We start from the raw sequence: 17234 nt of genomic DNA, 5'->3' as shown, positions 1-17234 counted from the left end.
TTTAATTAAAAATAACCTTTTATTATAAGATTATATATTTAGGGCCTCCCTGGTGGCGCAGCGGTTGAGCTCTGGATTGCGAAGCTGCCCGCAGCCTCTGCAATGCCAGTACAATCCCCAGCCACTGGGCTAGGGTCCCACATGGCGCGCAGACCTCTCCTGCCAGCCGCTGCTCCCCTCAGCAGTGTGCTTTGTCAGTCTGCCTGTTCTGTTTCCCGCTCTAGCTCTGGTGAATTCTCTCATCCTCCCGTGCTTCTGACTGTACCCAGTGCTTGTATAAATACATAAAATAAAATCTTTTAAAAAAAAAAGATTATATGTTTAAGAAGTATTAATGAGCCAAAATAAAAAGTAGGTACCATATTTCTACCAACTGGCTACTATTATTACCTTACCTTAATGTATATCTTTTGGTGGTTTTGCATGCAAATGATGTAATTTTTTTTACTAAAGTGATACACAAGTTATTATATGACCAGGGTTGGGTTATTCATTGTTGTTTTCAATTACTAGTCTCTATCTTTCTTTGTATGTATATGCTAATGCCAATCCATATTCAAAAATTTTGGTGCAGGCCAGAATCCACTTGTAAGCCATGCATTACATCTTGTTATATCTTCCAATCCTCTGTTACCCTAACACAGATCCTGAATTAAATTTTTTAATCTTCATTTTATTGCTGTTCTTCATGATACTAATTTCTTGAAGTGACCAGGCCTGCTGTACTGCAGAATGTTTTGCCTACTAGATTTGGTTCCTTGCAGTATAGTTTTAACTTGTTCTTTACTCCCTGTTATTTTCTGTAAAAGTTAGCACTAACTTTTACAGAAGGTTGATGGAACAATTTAAACATTAGTTACATTAGATGATATATATCTCATATTGTATATGAGATCTTTGAACTGCCATTATCATGTTAAGATTCACCTCTCACAGTAAGAATGATAGTCATCTGTTATATTTTCACTCCTTACTGGAAAGTAACTTGAGTTACTACTTTGGCACTGTACAAATGTCTAGTTCCCTGTCAACCATATACCTAATGGTTTTAACACTAGTTGATAATCCTTGCCTGGATCCATTAATTTCTTTTGAGAGTTATCACTGATGACTTTCTAATTTGTCATTCCTTCTACATTATTAGTTAACATTTTTCTGTTATATAGACCCAGTTCTAGGAGGAAAGTCTGGACATACTGAAATACAGTTCCTACTGAGAAGGCAAAATAAAAACATAATTTTTTTTCCCTTTTAAGTCCAGTTTTCAGAGTAAAGTCAGAAATAGGTTTAATCACAACGTCAACTGTTTCCTCTTTCTATTTTTCAGTACTATTGTGGACTCATAAATTTTCATTAATTTTTAAATATCAATGATTGCTTTGCATTATTAGTTCACTATAGTCATCATTCTTTTTTGGGTTCAGATATTTACACCTTTGGCCCAGGAGGCCTTTCAGACTGGATTTGTATGTTCAGTTCATCTCTGTATCTTCCTTTATCTCAGTCCCAACATGGCCAACACAGTCAATGCTGCTCTGAAGCCTTTGGAAACACTTTCCCGGATTGTGAACCAACCCAGTAGCCTTTTTGGCAGCAAGAGTGCTTCTAGCAAGAGCAAGTCTGAGCAGGATGCCCAAGGAGCCTCTCAGGACTCCAATAGCAACCAGCAGGACCCAGGTAGGGAATCAGAGCCAATGGACTAGAGAACTGGCCGGGTGGGTATAGTTATTTTGTGGGCATGGCATCGCAGCTGTTCTGGTGTGGTATTGTTTCCCTGGGAACTTGCTGGCCTTCCAGAGATCTGTCACAGTGGTGTTGGGAGTCTGCTCCACAAAGAATTCCTTAAAATTGCAGCCTTATTTGGCTATCCTCACACGTAGCCTTGTCTTTTCCTTTGTCACCCATTCATTTATTCTCTGAGAACTTGCAGACTTGCCCAGGGAAGGGGCTTTATTGTCTTTACACTTGCCTCGTGGTACCCTGCACATTATTTTGCTGGTTGGTTGATTGTTTCAGGCGAGCCTGGGGAAGCAGAAGTGCAGGAGGAGGATCATGATGTCACTCAGACAGAGGTGGCAGATGGGGATATCATGGATGGGGAGGCTGAAACCGACTCAGTGGTGATTGCTGGGCAGCCTGAGGTGCTCAGTTCACAAGAGATGCAGGTAGGGAGGCAGATCACCCAGCATACCCCTATTGCAACGCTGAACCAAACCCCCAAGTGATGTGGGTGGGTGAGTACTTTAGATCCTTGCCTCAATGTTGTCTGCTTTGCAGTGGAGCACAGATGATATGCTTAGCAGATGCTTAGTAAATGTGTTTGAATTGTATTAAATGAGGGATGGGGGTGGGGCCAGGATGCCATATACTATGAAATGGAATCGCTCCCAAAAAGAAAACTTAGACACAGGTGAAATGTGTTGACATAGAAAGCTGACCTGAGCCCTTTGGGCCCAGGGTCCTTAATTTACTTGGCTCTGGTCATTAATGGAAGCTCCTTAACATCACTGTTGGGCCTATTGCACCAACTGTCACTGGGGCATTAAAACGGCAGTCTTCTAAAGACATTAAAGAAAACATTGTAATTTCTAGATCTGGTAGCAATGGTAAGAAATGGGGCTTACAGTCTTTAAGCTGCTAGCTCTAAGGAGATCTGCATGTATTCCTGGACAGTATGAAGACTAACCTGGTCTTTGATAACTGGGATGGAGCCATTTGAAGAACAGTCTGAGTGTGCATTGGAAGCACATGGTCGTTTCTGTGCTCTTAGCACCAAGTGTGTGGTGTTTCATGTAAAATCCTGTCATACATTATCCTAGAAATATATGCTCCCTTGCTGGCTTTTTCTAGGGTTTCAGTGTTACTAGCATAATGATAGACTTGTGTGCATCCATGTATATGTTCTATTTCTCTCCAGGTTGAGAATGAGCTGGAGGACCTGATAGATGAGTTGCTTGAGAGGGATGGCGGATCTGGGAACAGTACAATTATAGGTGAGAGCCCCAGAACTGAGTATAGCCTCTTCCTTTGCCTCAGTCTCTCTTGGGAGGACCCTTTTTCTCATCATCTGCTTGCTCAGCTCTGCCTAAGGGCTCATAGCCAGCCTAGATTGCTGCTTGTCTTGATGTTGACGGTCTCACAGATGAGAAATTCACAAGCCATCTGTAGACCTGTGGTGGGTCTGAAGTGTTGCCTGTGTTGGGGGAGGAGGGGGCGGCCATTAGTACAGATGATACATCAGGCACATGAAGAGTGTTTATTCATGGAGGCCTAGAGAAGGCTGTAGAGGCTGTAGAGGCTGTAGGGTGAAAAAGTGCTTTCCTTTCAGTTCTTCAGTGAAATCCAGGGGCTTTCCGCCTCTGAGTCTCAGTAGTTTGTAAAGGGTGGCCCTTTTTACAACACAGAAGGAAACTGGCAAAGACACCCTACTGTCACTTGAGTACAAGGGTGCATGTGTTAACGCGTTATTTTATTGATGAAGGAAACCAAAGGCTATACCAAAATAGACATGTATTCTTAATTTTGACAACACTTTTTCACACCCATTATCCTTTGTGGTTTCACAATTAGTGGGATTGGCAGAGCAGATATGACCATCCCATTTTACAGATGAGGAAACTGAGACTCAGACAGGTAAAGTGACTGGCCAAGCTCACGCAGCTAGTCAACAGCAGAGAACTCAGGTCTTCTCCCTCATCCAAAAAAAAAAGTGAATATCTGCTGGGTGTACGTAGCTATTTTAGGCGCACCCAATCTGGAAAGGGAAGTCCTCTGTTGTTCAGTGAAGGCTCTGCTCTGTAACCTTCAGTGAGCAGAAGTGGAGAGGATGAATCACAAGAGGACGTGCTGATGGATGAAGCTCCTTCCAACCTCAGCCAAGCTTCCACCTTGCAGGCCAACCGAGAAGGTGAGAGTGCCGAGGCCAGAAAGGCCTCCCTTCTTGCCCTGCACGTCTGACAGACACTACACTAGGGTTTTCCTGGAGGCAGCTGCACACATGTGCAAAATAAGGAAGCATCTGTCTGCATGCGCTGACATACACCATCCACTTTATCCTCAGCCAGTTTTTCAAATAACATGTTACTACTGCTTGCCCAAAAGTTTGTCACTTCTTACTTGGTTCGCTTTCTTCTCACCCACCTGCTATCATCGCTCCAGATTCCCTCTTACAACAGGATGCAGTCGATAGCAAAGTAGGGCTCAAAAGGCAAGGGGGCACCATCAGACTTGGCCAAGTTGCAGACCATGGCTCCTCAAGCACCTATAGCCAGCCAGCCTGCCTCCACATTCAGCCACCCTGCTCAGCGTGTTGATGTATTGTTGGCACTCAGGAAATCAGGGCTGGCTCACTTAAGTCTTTATATCACACTAGATCTGGTTCTTCCTCTCCTAGAGTCAGATACCCCATTGCCTTCCCACTCAATCTGCCGACCTGCACAGTAGCCTGTTTTCTAGCTACTCAGTATAGTCCTCCAATGTGCTCCCTTTGTTTTAGATTCCATGAATATCCTGGACCCTGAGGATGAGGAGGAGCACACTCAGGAAGAGGACAGCAGTGGCAGTAACGAGGATGAGGATGATAGTCAGGATGAAGAGGAGGAGGAGGAGGAAGATGAGGAAGATGATCAGGTGAGGGGGGACTGTGTTTGGGTTGGTTCAAACAACCTCTTCCATGGGAACACAGCTGGAGAAAACCAACAGTCTGGGTTGCTAGCTTCAGCGCCTCCCTCCCTCATGTGCAAATGTGGCCATGACACCAGACTTCAGAAAACCTTACCTCCAGCAATTCTCCATCTCCTATTTTCCCCTTAAGGAGGATGATGAAGGTGAAGAGGGAGATGAAGACGATGACGACGATGGCTCTGAAATGGAATTGGATGAGGATTATCCTGATATGAATGCTTCTCCCTTGGTCCGATTTGAGCGCTTTGACCGGGAGGATGATCTCATCATTGAGTTTGACAACATGTTCTCCAGTGCTAGTAAGATACAAGGGCTCAGCTGGGTTTAACCTCTTGATTCTTAATACCCTTCTTTAGAGTAAGCCAAGCAGTGAACCAGAGCAGCTATCAATCTAAACAGACAACACTTCTTTTCCTATGCTGACTTCCTGGGGCAAAGGATATCTGAATCCATCTCTCTCAATAAGTGTATACTTAGAAGAAGGAATTGTGAGAGACTGATTTTGTTCTCTCCACGTCAATAAACAGGCAGCCATTTTAGAGCAAGCATGGACAACTTGATGATTTTGCTTGAATTTAAAAAAAAAAGACCAAGGCTGACTGCATCAGGCACCCATGTGCACACTACAGTGGCAGGGCAATCAATAATCTTTATGTCTGTAACACTGGATCTTGAGAGTTTGGATGGACACCTTTGAGCTTGGCATTGGGGAGTAGATTTGAGCACATTCACTGTTCATCAAGGATGCATCTTTTCGGAGGAGTGATTCTCTTCCTTCCTCCCCCATCATCGTCAAAGTTCCCTTCTAGCATCGAGTTCTTAAAATCACTCTGTCTTGAGAAGACAGTTCTTGACCCCAAATCACAAGCATAATATAGTTCAGAAAACACTGAACTGTTCTGGTCTGTTGTCTTGGCCAAGTCTTTTACCTCTTTGAGCCTCAGTTTGTCACCTGTAAATGAAAAAGTTTGAAAAGAAATGAAAAATGGGTTGGATTATATAATTTTCAAGATATCTTCTATTCTGTGATTATCTGCATTTTTGTGATTTCTATCAGCCTTCCTTGTGTTGAGTTTCTGCCCATTCAGTAAATTGAACAAGTATTTGATGAATGCTGTGTCCAAGTATTTGATGAATGATGAATTGCTGGGGATATAGCAATAAAAAGGAAAACAATCCTTTTTCCTCATAGGAGTGTATGGTCTATTAGGAGTTATAAGTAAACAGTCATTATATTGTATGGTAAGAAACACTGAGTAAAGGATCATTAAGCCAATCTGTAGTAGTAGAACTGAATAAAAGAACAAGTGAAGAGGGAAAGGAGTCTTCAAGGTGAAGGGGACAGCATGTTTCTGAGGGACCGAAAAGCATCACTGTGGCTGTAGTGTGGAGAATGGATTAGGATCAGGTACTACTTAGAACTAGCTGTTGTAGCATTAAGGTGAGAGATGGTGGCATAAACTATGGTAGTGTCAGTGATAGAAATGAGGCATGGGAATGAGGGAGAAAGGACAAAGCTCAGGTTTCCGTGTGAGGAAGTAAGGCCCAGGAGACATGGTTCTCTGCTTGAACAAGCATGGAAGAAATTTATTTTTGGCACTGACCCCTTTGTATGTTGTCCTTGCAGCAGACATCCCCCCATCCCCAGGAAATATCCCTACCACTCACCCACTGATGGTACGCCATGCAGACCACAGTTCCCTGACGCTGGGCAGCGGCTCCTCTACAACACGTCTGACCCAGGGCATTGGGCGTAGTCAGAGGACCCTAAGGCAGCTGACAGCCAATACAGGCCACACCATTCATGTTCATTACCCTGGGAATCGCCAGCCCAACCCTCCTCTTATACTCCAGAGGTGAGTTATAAAGAAAAGTTTGGGGTTCACTGGGCTTCAGCATTGTCATAACCTGGGGAAACACACATGTACACTCTGGTCACACACACACAAAATGTCTTTGTCCCATATCTTTTTGGGATTATATGTGCAGCCTTTTGTGGAATACCAAATTGTATGTTGTGTTCTTTCACTTAAGTGTCCTCCACATACATTCAGCAGTCTTAATATTAAGCATTTCATATACCAAGCACTTAACACTTTAGATACAGACAAGATAGGATCCCTGGGAGAAACTATTTTAGAAGTGAAAGAAAGGAATATATGAATTAATAGTTGGTATACAGAGAACTCAGTATACAACAAAGGCATTATACTCTGACACAGTACTTGGCATTGTCAGTGACAATCACTCTGAGCCAGGAACTATAGAATAATAGGTGACATCAGCCCAAATAAAATTCACTGACTACTGGCATTCTTAGAAAAGTAAGATTCATGTACAGTATGGTAAGGTCCTTAATAGTGTTATGCATTTTTAGAGGATACAGAAAGTATCTCACAGTAACAGGTTACAGGAACCCCTATGGATGTACAGTGACCATGGTACCACTCCACCACCTTACAGGTTGCTTGGTCCCTCTGCTGCTGCTGACATCCTTCAGCTGAGTAGCAGCCTTCCCCTACAAAGCCGGGGCCGGGCCCGCCTCCTGGTGGGCAATGATGACGTCCACATCATTGCCCGGTCTGATGATGAACTACTGGATGACTTTTTCCATGACCAGAGCACAGCTACCAGCCAAGCAGGTAAGTTTGTGTGGTGAGAGAAAGCTTGCAATTTCTAAGATTCTACTTTTTCCCTGCTGAGGGAAAGCAGAGCATTATCTGCCCTGCCTGGAGAAACACCATTTTATAGGAGCCGGAACTACTCAATGACTTAGCAAAGAACAACAAAAACTATGGATACCTGTGATGTGCCAAATCTTATGATAAGACATTGGGTCCTATTAGGAAAATACTGTGTTTTTTTTTTTAATCCGTTGACATATGACAAAGCCAAGAATCTTACACTCCTTTGCTCTACAGGGACCCTGTCCAGCATCCCCACAGCTCTGACTCGCTGGACAGAAGAATGCAAAGTTCTTGATGCTGAGAGCATGCACGACTGTGTTTCAGGTATGTAGCAACTTGGTTATCAGGTAAGCCTTCCAGAGCTGAAACACGTGCATGGAAACTTGTTTTCCTGGGTCTCTGTGGCCTCAGTCTCTGCCTGTTGGCTTCCTCTCCCACCTCCCCAGAATAGTCTCTGATCTTTGCCTCTTTGATCCAGTTGTTAAAGTGCCCATTGTCAATCACCTGGAATTCCTGAGGGATGAGGAACTGGAAGAAAGGCGGGAAAAACGCAGGAAGCAGCTGGCTGAGGAAGAAACAAAAATAACAGACAAAGGCAAAGAAGACAAGGAGAACAGGGATCAGAGTGCACAGGTGATTCCCAGGCACTAAGAGGATGCATCTTTGGCTGTATCTGCCTTAACTTTCATTTTTTACATACACATGGCACCAAAAGTCATTGAAGAATCTTAGGATGTTCACTTTGAGCCTGAGAAATGATCCATTCCAACTTCACTGTGCACTCATGGTTTTTAGGGGAAAGAAATCAAGCCTAAAGGGAAAATTAGTTCTCTAGTATCTCATTGGGGACTCCTCACTCAACAAGTCATTATATCGTAGTCTCTTCCTTCAGTGACTGCAGCTAGACAAGAATGATTATGACTAAGAACATGTTCTTGGTGATTCAGTTCCACTTCTTTCAGTAGACTACCTTATCAGATATAGAGAAGGGAGCCTTACCAGGATGGCCCCACTCTCCCATTTGAATGTTAGGTTTAGGTGTCAGATCAGAGAAAATGTTCCTACCCAGAACCTCACCACATGTCATTTTCTAGGGTCAATTGGCATGATTTTGTTTAGAAAGAGGCTACCTACCTTTCTCTGAACCTTCTGGTACATCAAACAGTATATTGAAAATACACAAAGTTAAAACTGGTGGTAGAAATATGAAGAAATTAAAAGATTGGCATGAAAGACTTTATTTTTTATTTTTTTAAAGATTTATTTATTCATGATATAAGAGCTGGGGTACAGGTCAGAGATGCAGGGGATGAGAGGAGTCACCAGAGACAGAGTGGGGAACAGAACAGGCAGACTGACTGAAATACACTGCTGAGGGGAGCAGCAGGCGAGACAGGAAAGGCCTGCTGTGCCATGTGGATTGCTCCCTGGCCTGCCGGGGATCAAATTTGTATTGCAGAAGCTGTGGATTGCTTCCTAGTGTGGTGCTTAACCCTTTGCGCCACCAGGGAGGCCCTGAAAGACTTTATTATACCCTATTCTGCAATTACGGTATCAGGTGGATTGAAAGTAAGGACATTGAAATGTTAAACTGAACAATAATAAGCTTGATGTAACATTTTTGTATAGAATTTTTACCTAATAAGCAGTAATGTTGTTTCAAACACAGTTTGAGATATGATGGAATTCTTCCATAGGGTCAGGACAATATACTCTCTAAAATTTTGCCTAAAAGTCACACAGCCTGGCATATGACTGAAAAAAGCTGGAATGGACATAATGAGCCAAAGGAATATATAGACAGTTGAAGCTTTAACAAAGTTTTGCTGGTCTCACAGTTATGTTCAAGTCATATCCTATGACCAGCCCAACCCTAAAGTGATTTTTACTACCCTTTCCTCTTTCTGTTCATTCAGCCCCCTGGCAGTTTTCCCCTTTGTCCCCAAGCCATCCTTGAACATAAATACATTGGAAAACTTGGAGATGTATTTGCACACTTAAGTACTCATCATCCAGTCAAGTCATCGAACTCCTAGATGGCATGTTTGGGGGATGGTGACTTGCTATAGTTGACTTTGTAATGCTTCCAAAGTCCCACATTAGTCTGTCCCTTCTCTTTGCAGTGTACTGCATCTAAGACAAATGACTCCACTGAACAAAACCTCTCAGGTAACTCTCCTTCCTTTTCCCCCTTTTTTGCTGACTGGTTGATTCTTTCTCCTGACACTTATAAGTAGCTGGCCCAAGTAGGCTGAAGATGAACACTGGTGCTCTGTGGGATGAGGTAGTAGATTGTATAGTTTTAGGGTCATACCCCATCTTGGAGATAACTATACAGTCTACTGTCTTTCCCACGGTGGTACACTTCCCCTCTGATGTGCTCTGTTCAGGTTATCTTTCTGATTATGCTGTACTGCATCCTGGCATGAGTAGCAAGGCCATGTGTCCTATCTCCTTTGGTAGTCACCACAGTCACCATGGTGTGGTATTTCATGAGAATGGCTAATGACAATGGTTCGCAAATGCCAGTCCTCAATGGAAATGAATGAAATAGAAGTGGTTCAATGAGTTTTACAGAAAGCTGAATTTATTCATTTTTAGAACATTTTTATATTTAGAGATTATGTCCTTCTTGGTCCTTTGGTATCAAAATATTTTTATTAAATAATATTGAGGGGCTTCTTTTCTTGCTCCACTAAAGTTGTAATCCTACATGAATCTTTTCCCCCCTTTTTATTTAATTCTTACTATACTGTAGAATCTAAAAGTCTCGGAACACTGTCTTGACACATTATTTTGGAGAAGATAGTTCTGTGGGCTAAATGGTATTACCGCTCTGTATTCTATTCCTTCTTTTAATCTTAATGGTCAATCATTTTGTGATTCTAATAACTGGTCCATGTGGTATTATGTCTCCCCCACCCCTATTTCCTCAGAACTTCTACTTCCTTATGCCTTCTCTCTCCTTTGGCACTTGAGTTGAGAAATGATTGTAACAAAGCCTACACAGTATTTTTTTAAAGCAGTGAAAGAGGGTAGGTGTCCTGGTAATCTAGCAAAAAGTCTAGGAAAGGGTCCAAAAGGTAAAATGGCCTTTTGCCTGCTGCCCTTGCTAAGAGAATTCTGCTCATGCCGGGGTGAGGTAGTAAGTTGTATTGTTGAGGGGTAGGGATTTTAGGCCCCAATTAGAAGATAACTATACAACTTACTACTTTCCTTGGTGTGTGGCATATTCACAGTTAATGTTGGCACTGTTGCTTCCATCAGACATAAGCTGTAGGTATTCCTTATATATCAGAACTGGGGAGGTAGAAGGAGACAAGTGATATTTAGGGTGAGGCATGTATCATTTTTAAAGAGACTTGAACTTCTCCCTTTCCATCTGAGGCATAGAAAGGATTTAACTCTTCACTCTGCAAAGAGTTCTTAGGACTAAGATAGCACTGTGCCTTAGCCCTCATGCTGAGTATACCATATCAGCCACAAACTGAACCTAGGAGCACTTGGTGCTCAGGGAGAGTCCTGCATCACTGGCTGGGTGGGGTACTCGTCAAGCCACATGTATTAATTGGGTGGCTCCCAGGGTCCTTGACTGATTGCCCCTTAACATCCCCATTATCATTCTTTCCAAAAAAGATGGAACTCCTATGCCTGACAGCTACCCAACAACCCCATCTTCAGCTGATGCAGCTACATCAGAGTCCAAGGAGACCCTTGTCACTCTGCAACCCTCACAACAGCAACCAGCTCTCCCACCCCCACCAGCCTTAGGAGAGATTCCTCAAGAGCTACAGTCCCCGGCTGGAGAAGGGGGGAGCTCTACACAGCTATTAATGCCTGTAGAGCCAGAGGAATTGGGTCCCACAAGGCCAAGTGCAGAAGCAGAAACCACTCAGATGGAGTTATCCCCAGCTCCCACTATAAGTGAGTAGAGTTTCAAGGTTTATAGGAGGGGGGTGTAGAACAGGAGGGAAAAATGGAAGTCTTTGTAGTTTCTCTTCAATCTTCTTACTTTTAGACAAATAGTAGAAGCTCAAGTCTTCAAATAGAACCTCAGCTTGCACATTAGCTTTCTTAGCTAAAGTTGTGCTTGTTTTCTGTGTTCTTGAGTTATTATACATCTGAGTGTCTGAGGATACTAATGATAGTGCCAGCAGTATATTGAAGTAATTGCTGTCTCTAGGCTATTGTGCCAGTCTATTGTGCCAATCCTTTGAAGTAGTTGGCGTTATCTCCATGGTAGAACTGAAACCCCAAAGAGAAATAATTAGCCCATAGTCAGAAAGTGGTTGTGCTGAGTCCTAACTCTAAAGCTTGCTCTGCTTCAACAGTTCCATGGATAGCAAGCATGTGACCCCACACATAGAGCTCTCCCATCCTTGTAGGCACCATTTATCTCATGGCACCATTTCCCACTGGTTTGAAATGGGCTTCAAAATTCCTCTCAGCAGTGTTCCAACAGAGAAAATTGAAATCTGTTTGCCATTGCTGCTCTATACCATGCCACCTGTGATGTGCTATGGAGAAACCTTAAGGTGCTGGGCTTCTTTTCCATCAAGAAACCTTGTTTTTTATATACACTGAACCAACATGTGTATACAAATAGTGCCTCCAAGTAATCCGAAAGTGACAGAATTCCTTCCTGGGGTACATAGGAAAGATGTTTTGTGAGCATGCCTGAAACATTATAAATGCTCAACAGATGAGAGAAAGGACCTGAACTGAGCCTTATAAAGTGGATGAGATTAAGGAGGACTATCAGGTGTGAACATGGAACTTAAGTGGAAGAAAAGTCTGATCTGACTGCCCCTAAGAAAACATCCCTATCAAAGACCTTGTCTGATGTGCTGCTACTTTTCTTAATGGCCCCCTCTTCCAGGCAGAAATCTAACCTCTCCATGTGACTTCCTCCTAGCCTCTCTTTCCCCAGAGAGAGCTGAAGATTCTGATGCACTGACAGCTGTCAGCAGTCAACTAGAAGGCTCTCCCATGGATACCAGCAGCCTGGCTTCTTGTACCCTGGAGGAGGCTGTGGGTGACCCTTCAGCAGCTGGCAATTCTGATCAACCCGCAGCAGGCAGCTCCACTCCTGGGGATACCCCGCCAGTTGTAGCAGAAGTACAAGGCAGGGGTGACGGGACAGGGGAACCTGTGCAGCCCCCTGAGGATGGGTAAGCATTGTGTGGGCAAAGAAGAGGGCAGGATGTGTTGGCGGGTATTTCAAGAGACAGTCATACCGGTTAACTAGTGTATGTGCTTGGCACACTGGGGAAGTCAACCTGGCTTCCATGGGAAAGGGGTGTCATAAATTGGAAAACATAATACAGATAACAACGTGAAAATTACTCCCTTCAGCTCTCCTCCTGCGTCTTCGGAGAGTTCTTCCACCAGAGATTCTGCTGTTGCCATTTCTGGAGCAGATTCCCGGGGAATCCTAGAAGAGCCACTGCCTTCAACTAGCAGTGAAGAAGAAGATCCCCTTGCAGGTGAGCTCTGTGTGTGGTCAGGCCATCCTGGGGTTGTTTGGATTTCTGGTAGCCCTAGTGGTGAAATGCCCACCAGTCAAACAGTTCCATCTGGATGAAGAATACTATGTAAATTTGGAGGGCAAGCAGTCAAGGGGATGTTGGTGCTGCATAGTGAAATAAGTCTAGACTTTGTGTCAAACTGATCTTAATTCAAATCCCCCCCTTGCCACTTCCTAGGCCTTTTAGGACCTGAGGGACTTAACTTTACTTCTCTGGTCCTCATTGATAATGGGCAGTGGAGGTTATAATAGCTACATGGTAGGGTCTTTTTTTTATTTTAAGATTTTATTTTTTCATATTCTGCAGGCCAGAGGTGCAGGGGGGTGAGAGGCTTCACCAGAGACAGAATATGGGGAGCAAGCAAGCAGAATAGGCAGATCTACTCAAATACATTGCTAAGGGGAGCAGCAGGCGAAACAGGAAAGGTCTACTGCACCATGTGGGTTAGCTCCTGGGCGGGGATTGAACTCAGTCCATCTCAATAGGCTGTTGAGGTAGTAGTGCTGAGACTTAACCCCTAGGCCACCAGGGAGGCCCATAGCTACATGGTAGGATCTTGATGAAGGTTAAATGGCGTTATACACACAGAACCTGGCACATGAGCTGTTCTAAGCCTTGAAAAGGGAGGTGGGTCCTCTCTGCATGCCCTTTGTCCTTTGCATGCAGTGAGGACAAATGAAGTCAGTTTCCCTCAAGCAAGGCCATGAATCTCTTTCCTCCAGGTACATCTTAGGTATCAGTAGAGGTGTGTGCCCCTTAACACCTTACATCTCCCTTTAGGCATCAGCCTCCCCGAAGGTGTGGACCCCTCTTTCCTGGCTGCTCTGCCAGATGACATCCGCCGGGAAGTTCTGCAGAACCAGCTGGGCATACGTCCACCAGCCCGGACTGCCCCCTCAACAAATAGCTCAGCCCCTGCAGTGGTTGGGAATCCTGGAGTAACAGAAGTGAGCCCTGAATTTCTGGCTGCCCTGCCTCCAGCCATCCAGGAGGAAGTATGTGAGCCAGGAGTTGGGGGGGGGGCGATAGGCTGCCTGGTGTGGGTATGCCCCCATTGACCCCTCTGCTCCATAGGTGCTGGCACAGCAGAGAGCAGAGCAACAGCGACGGGAACTGGCACAAAATGCCAACTCAGACACCCCCATGGACCCTGTGACCTTTATTCAGACTCTGCCCTCAGACCTGCGCCGTAGTGTCCTAGAAGACATGGAGGACAGTGTTTTGGCCGTGATGCCCCCTGACATTGCTGCTGAGGCTCAAGCCCTGAGGCGAGAACAGGAAGCAAGGCAGCGGCAGCTCATGCATGAACGACTCTTTGGACACAGCAGCACCTCTGCACTCTCAGCCATTCTCCGAAGCCCAGGTACAGAGAGAGGAGGCAAGCGGGAAGACTCTACAATATCTAGCTTTGATCAGATGAGGCTCTGTTGTTTCTCTTTGGTAGATTAACTAGCTCATTACCCCTTCCCCGATTCCAGATTCTTTACTTTTTCCTTCCAGCTTTCACTAGTCGCCTGAGTGGCAACCGTGGGGTCCAATACACTCGCCTTGCTGTTCAGAGAGGTGGCACCTTCCAGATGGGGGGTAGCAGCAGTCATAACAGGTACCTTTATCTTTTTTCAACTTGCCATACCACCTCTATTTCTGCTAATCCAAACCCCCTCATTTCTAAGTGGAGAGGCTGAATGACGTCACCTGGATATTTCCTTGAATTATAGTGGGGCAACTGTATCTTTGGACTCCCCCTTCAGAAAATCACACTTTTAGGTTGGTGTAGCTACTGTAGACCCTAAGCATGAAATAAGGCAGGCAGCAGGCAGGCACTAGCTGTGGTTTTAACAAGGAGGAAAGTCACCCTGCCTCCCAAGCAAATAGGAAAACAATGAGCCACTTGCTTTGAGATTGTAGTGTCTAGGCTGAGGAAATAGAGAGGAGTTCATTATTAATCATGCTGAAGCAGAGTGGATGCAAAATGCCAAAATGGGAAGGGAATGCTCAGTTCCTGTACAACAGGCAACCTCCTGGTAGTCTAGAGAAGACAGAAATAAGTATTATCTCCTAGACTTCAGGTGCAGTCCCTTTTTACTAATTGATGATACAGTACTGGGCTGGACCCTCTCTTTGCTTCTCACTTTCAACCTGTTTGAGCCTTGTGTTCATTGTCTCAAAAATGGGCAATTCTCTAGTCTTAAGCCCATTGATCTTACAACCATTGTAGAATGCCTGATACATAGTAGGCATTCAAGAGGACAGCTTTTGTTACTATTAATAGCCCTTAAATTGGACACCCTCCCTTCTCCTTAGAGGCCTCCTTGGAGGTATCCAGCACATTCCTCTCCCTGAGGCCTGTGTGTGATCCCAGACCCCTGGCTGAGGTATTACCCAGGAACTATTCTCTTTTCCAGACCTTCTGGCAGTAATGTGGACACTCTGCTCCGCCTTCGAGGACGCCTCCTCCTGGACCATGAAGCCCTATCTTGTCTCCTGGTACTACTGTTTGTGGATGAGCCAAAGCTCAATACTAGCCGTCTACACCGAGTACTGAGAAATCTCTGCTACCATGCCCAGACCCGCCACTGGGTCATCCGTAGCCTGCTATCCATCTTGCAGCGCAGCAGTGAAAGTGAGCTGTGTATTGAGACACCCAAGCTTGCATCAAGTGAGGAAAAGGGCAAAAAATCAAGCAAGAGCTGTGGGTCAGGCAGCCATGAAAACCGGCCCCTGGACCTGCTACACAAAATGGAGTCTAAGAGCTCCAACCAGCTTTCCTGGCTCTCAGTATCCATGGATGCAGCCCTAGGCTGCAGGACTAACATATTCCAGATCCAGCGTTCAGGGGGGCGCAAACATACTGAGAAGCATGCAAGCAGTGGCTCCACTGTCCACATCCATCCCCAGGCTGCTCCTGTTGTCTGCAGACATGTTCTAGACACACTCATTCAATTGGCAAAGGTGAGAAACTTGAAGGAACCCAATTCCAGGAAATGGGAGAGGGGTGACAGGTGAAATCTGAATGCAATGGAAGCTAGCAAACCTTACTTTGCTGCTAGTGCTGAACCCTGTATTATTTCCAAGAAATTGTCCAATAAATAACTCTGTGGGCTTTTTATCTTCACTCCTTACAGTTTTTATGCATTATATTATTCAGTCATCAAAACAGCCCTCCTTGGTTTGTGTGATTCCCATTTTACAGATGAAGAAGCTGGAATACAGAAAATTAGTGTGACTGTCGAGTGGTTAGCTCAGTGTTCTTTTAAATAAGCATTCCTGCCATCTGTTAATGATAGGTACTATGTGCCATATGTCGGGCACAATGCAAAATACATTAACTTCTTTAATGACAATTTTACAAGGCAGAGTAAGTGTTTGCCCCAGTGGATAAGTAAGGAGACCAGGACTCAAAAGTTTGCTAATCATGCGTCTCCTACAATACCCTTGTTTCTTTCTTTAGGCTGCTTTGCTGTTAAGATAAAACTCAGTTTTATCTGTTAAGATAAAACTCTTGTATGACTTGTCTCCTATGGTACCAGAGAAGAGGAGAGTCTAGGAACCAGTTGTCTTTCCTTGTCAGGAAGACCTGTTTTGTCTATAGACCCCCTAAACCGAGCCTGTCCTTTTCCCGTCAGGTGTTTCCCAGCCACTTTACACAGCAGCGGACCAAAGAAATTAACTGTGAGAGTGATCGGGAGAGGGGCAATAAGCAGGCCTGCAGCCCATGCTCTTCTCAGTCCACCAGCAGTGGCATTTGCACAGACTTCTGGGACTTACTGGTAAAACTGGACAACATGAATGTCAGCCGGAAAGGCAAGAACTCCGTGAAGTCAGTGCCAGTGAGCGCTGGTGGTGAGGGGGAAACCTCCCCATACAGCTTGGAGGCCTCTCCACTGGGGCAGCTCATGAACATGTTGTCACACCCAGTCATCCGCCGGAGCTCTCTCTTAACTGAGAAACTCCTCAGACTCCTTTCTCTCATCTCAATTGCTCTCCCAGAAAACAAAGTGACAGAAGCACAGACTAATTCTGGCAGCAGTGCTTCCTCTACCACTGTTGCCACCTCTACCACATCTACCACCACTACCACTGCCACCTCCACCACACCCACTCCCCCTACTGCATCCACCCCTGTCAGTTCTACTCCGGCCCTGGTTGTTGCCACAGCTATATCCACCATTACCGTAGCTGCTTCGACCACCGTGACTACCCCCACAACTGCTACCACTACTGTTTCAAGTAAGTGTGGATGTAGGCTGGGAGCTGTGGGGTACATAAACCTACCTAACCTCCCCCTGCCCGCCCCTGCCAGCCATTTCTCCCTAAATGATACCCATCTGCTTGA

The 17234-nt window shown here is 44.8% G+C and overlaps 1 protein-coding gene across 1 annotated transcript in view; it reads left to right on the top strand.

Annotated features, from left to right (window-relative positions):
* HUWE1 (HECT, UBA and WWE domain containing E3 ubiquitin protein ligase 1) overlaps positions 1-17234 on the top strand; it is a gene marked incomplete at both ends in the record, with an annotated part of 124529 nt that overhangs the window by 95574 nt on the left and 11721 nt on the right. The window contains 19 exons of the mRNA XM_084258919.1: positions 1505-1677; positions 2017-2165; positions 2918-2993; positions 3809-3907; positions 4496-4629; positions 4814-4982; positions 6311-6539; positions 7147-7325; positions 7605-7694; positions 7849-8003; positions 9494-9539; positions 11007-11294; positions 12301-12541; positions 12726-12856; positions 13679-13893; positions 13973-14261; positions 14399-14501; positions 15304-15850; positions 16525-17128. Coding sequence (XP_084115045.1) covers positions 1505-1677; positions 2017-2165; positions 2918-2993; positions 3809-3907; positions 4496-4629; positions 4814-4982; positions 6311-6539; positions 7147-7325; positions 7605-7694; positions 7849-8003; positions 9494-9539; positions 11007-11294; positions 12301-12541; positions 12726-12856; positions 13679-13893; positions 13973-14261; positions 14399-14501; positions 15304-15850; positions 16525-17128 — 3917 coding nt within the window. The remainder of the gene's footprint in view (positions 1-1504; positions 1678-2016; positions 2166-2917; positions 2994-3808; positions 3908-4495; positions 4630-4813; positions 4983-6310; positions 6540-7146; positions 7326-7604; positions 7695-7848; positions 8004-9493; positions 9540-11006; positions 11295-12300; positions 12542-12725; positions 12857-13678; positions 13894-13972; positions 14262-14398; positions 14502-15303; positions 15851-16524; positions 17129-17234) is intronic.

This window comes from Talpa europaea (assembly GCF_964194135.1).
Source record: "Talpa europaea genome assembly, chromosome: X".
Classification (NCBI taxonomy): Eukaryota; Metazoa; Chordata; class Mammalia; order Eulipotyphla; family Talpidae; genus Talpa; species Talpa europaea.
The sequence above is the reverse complement of the archived record's forward strand: the minus strand, read 5'-3'. Positions and strand labels throughout refer to the sequence as shown.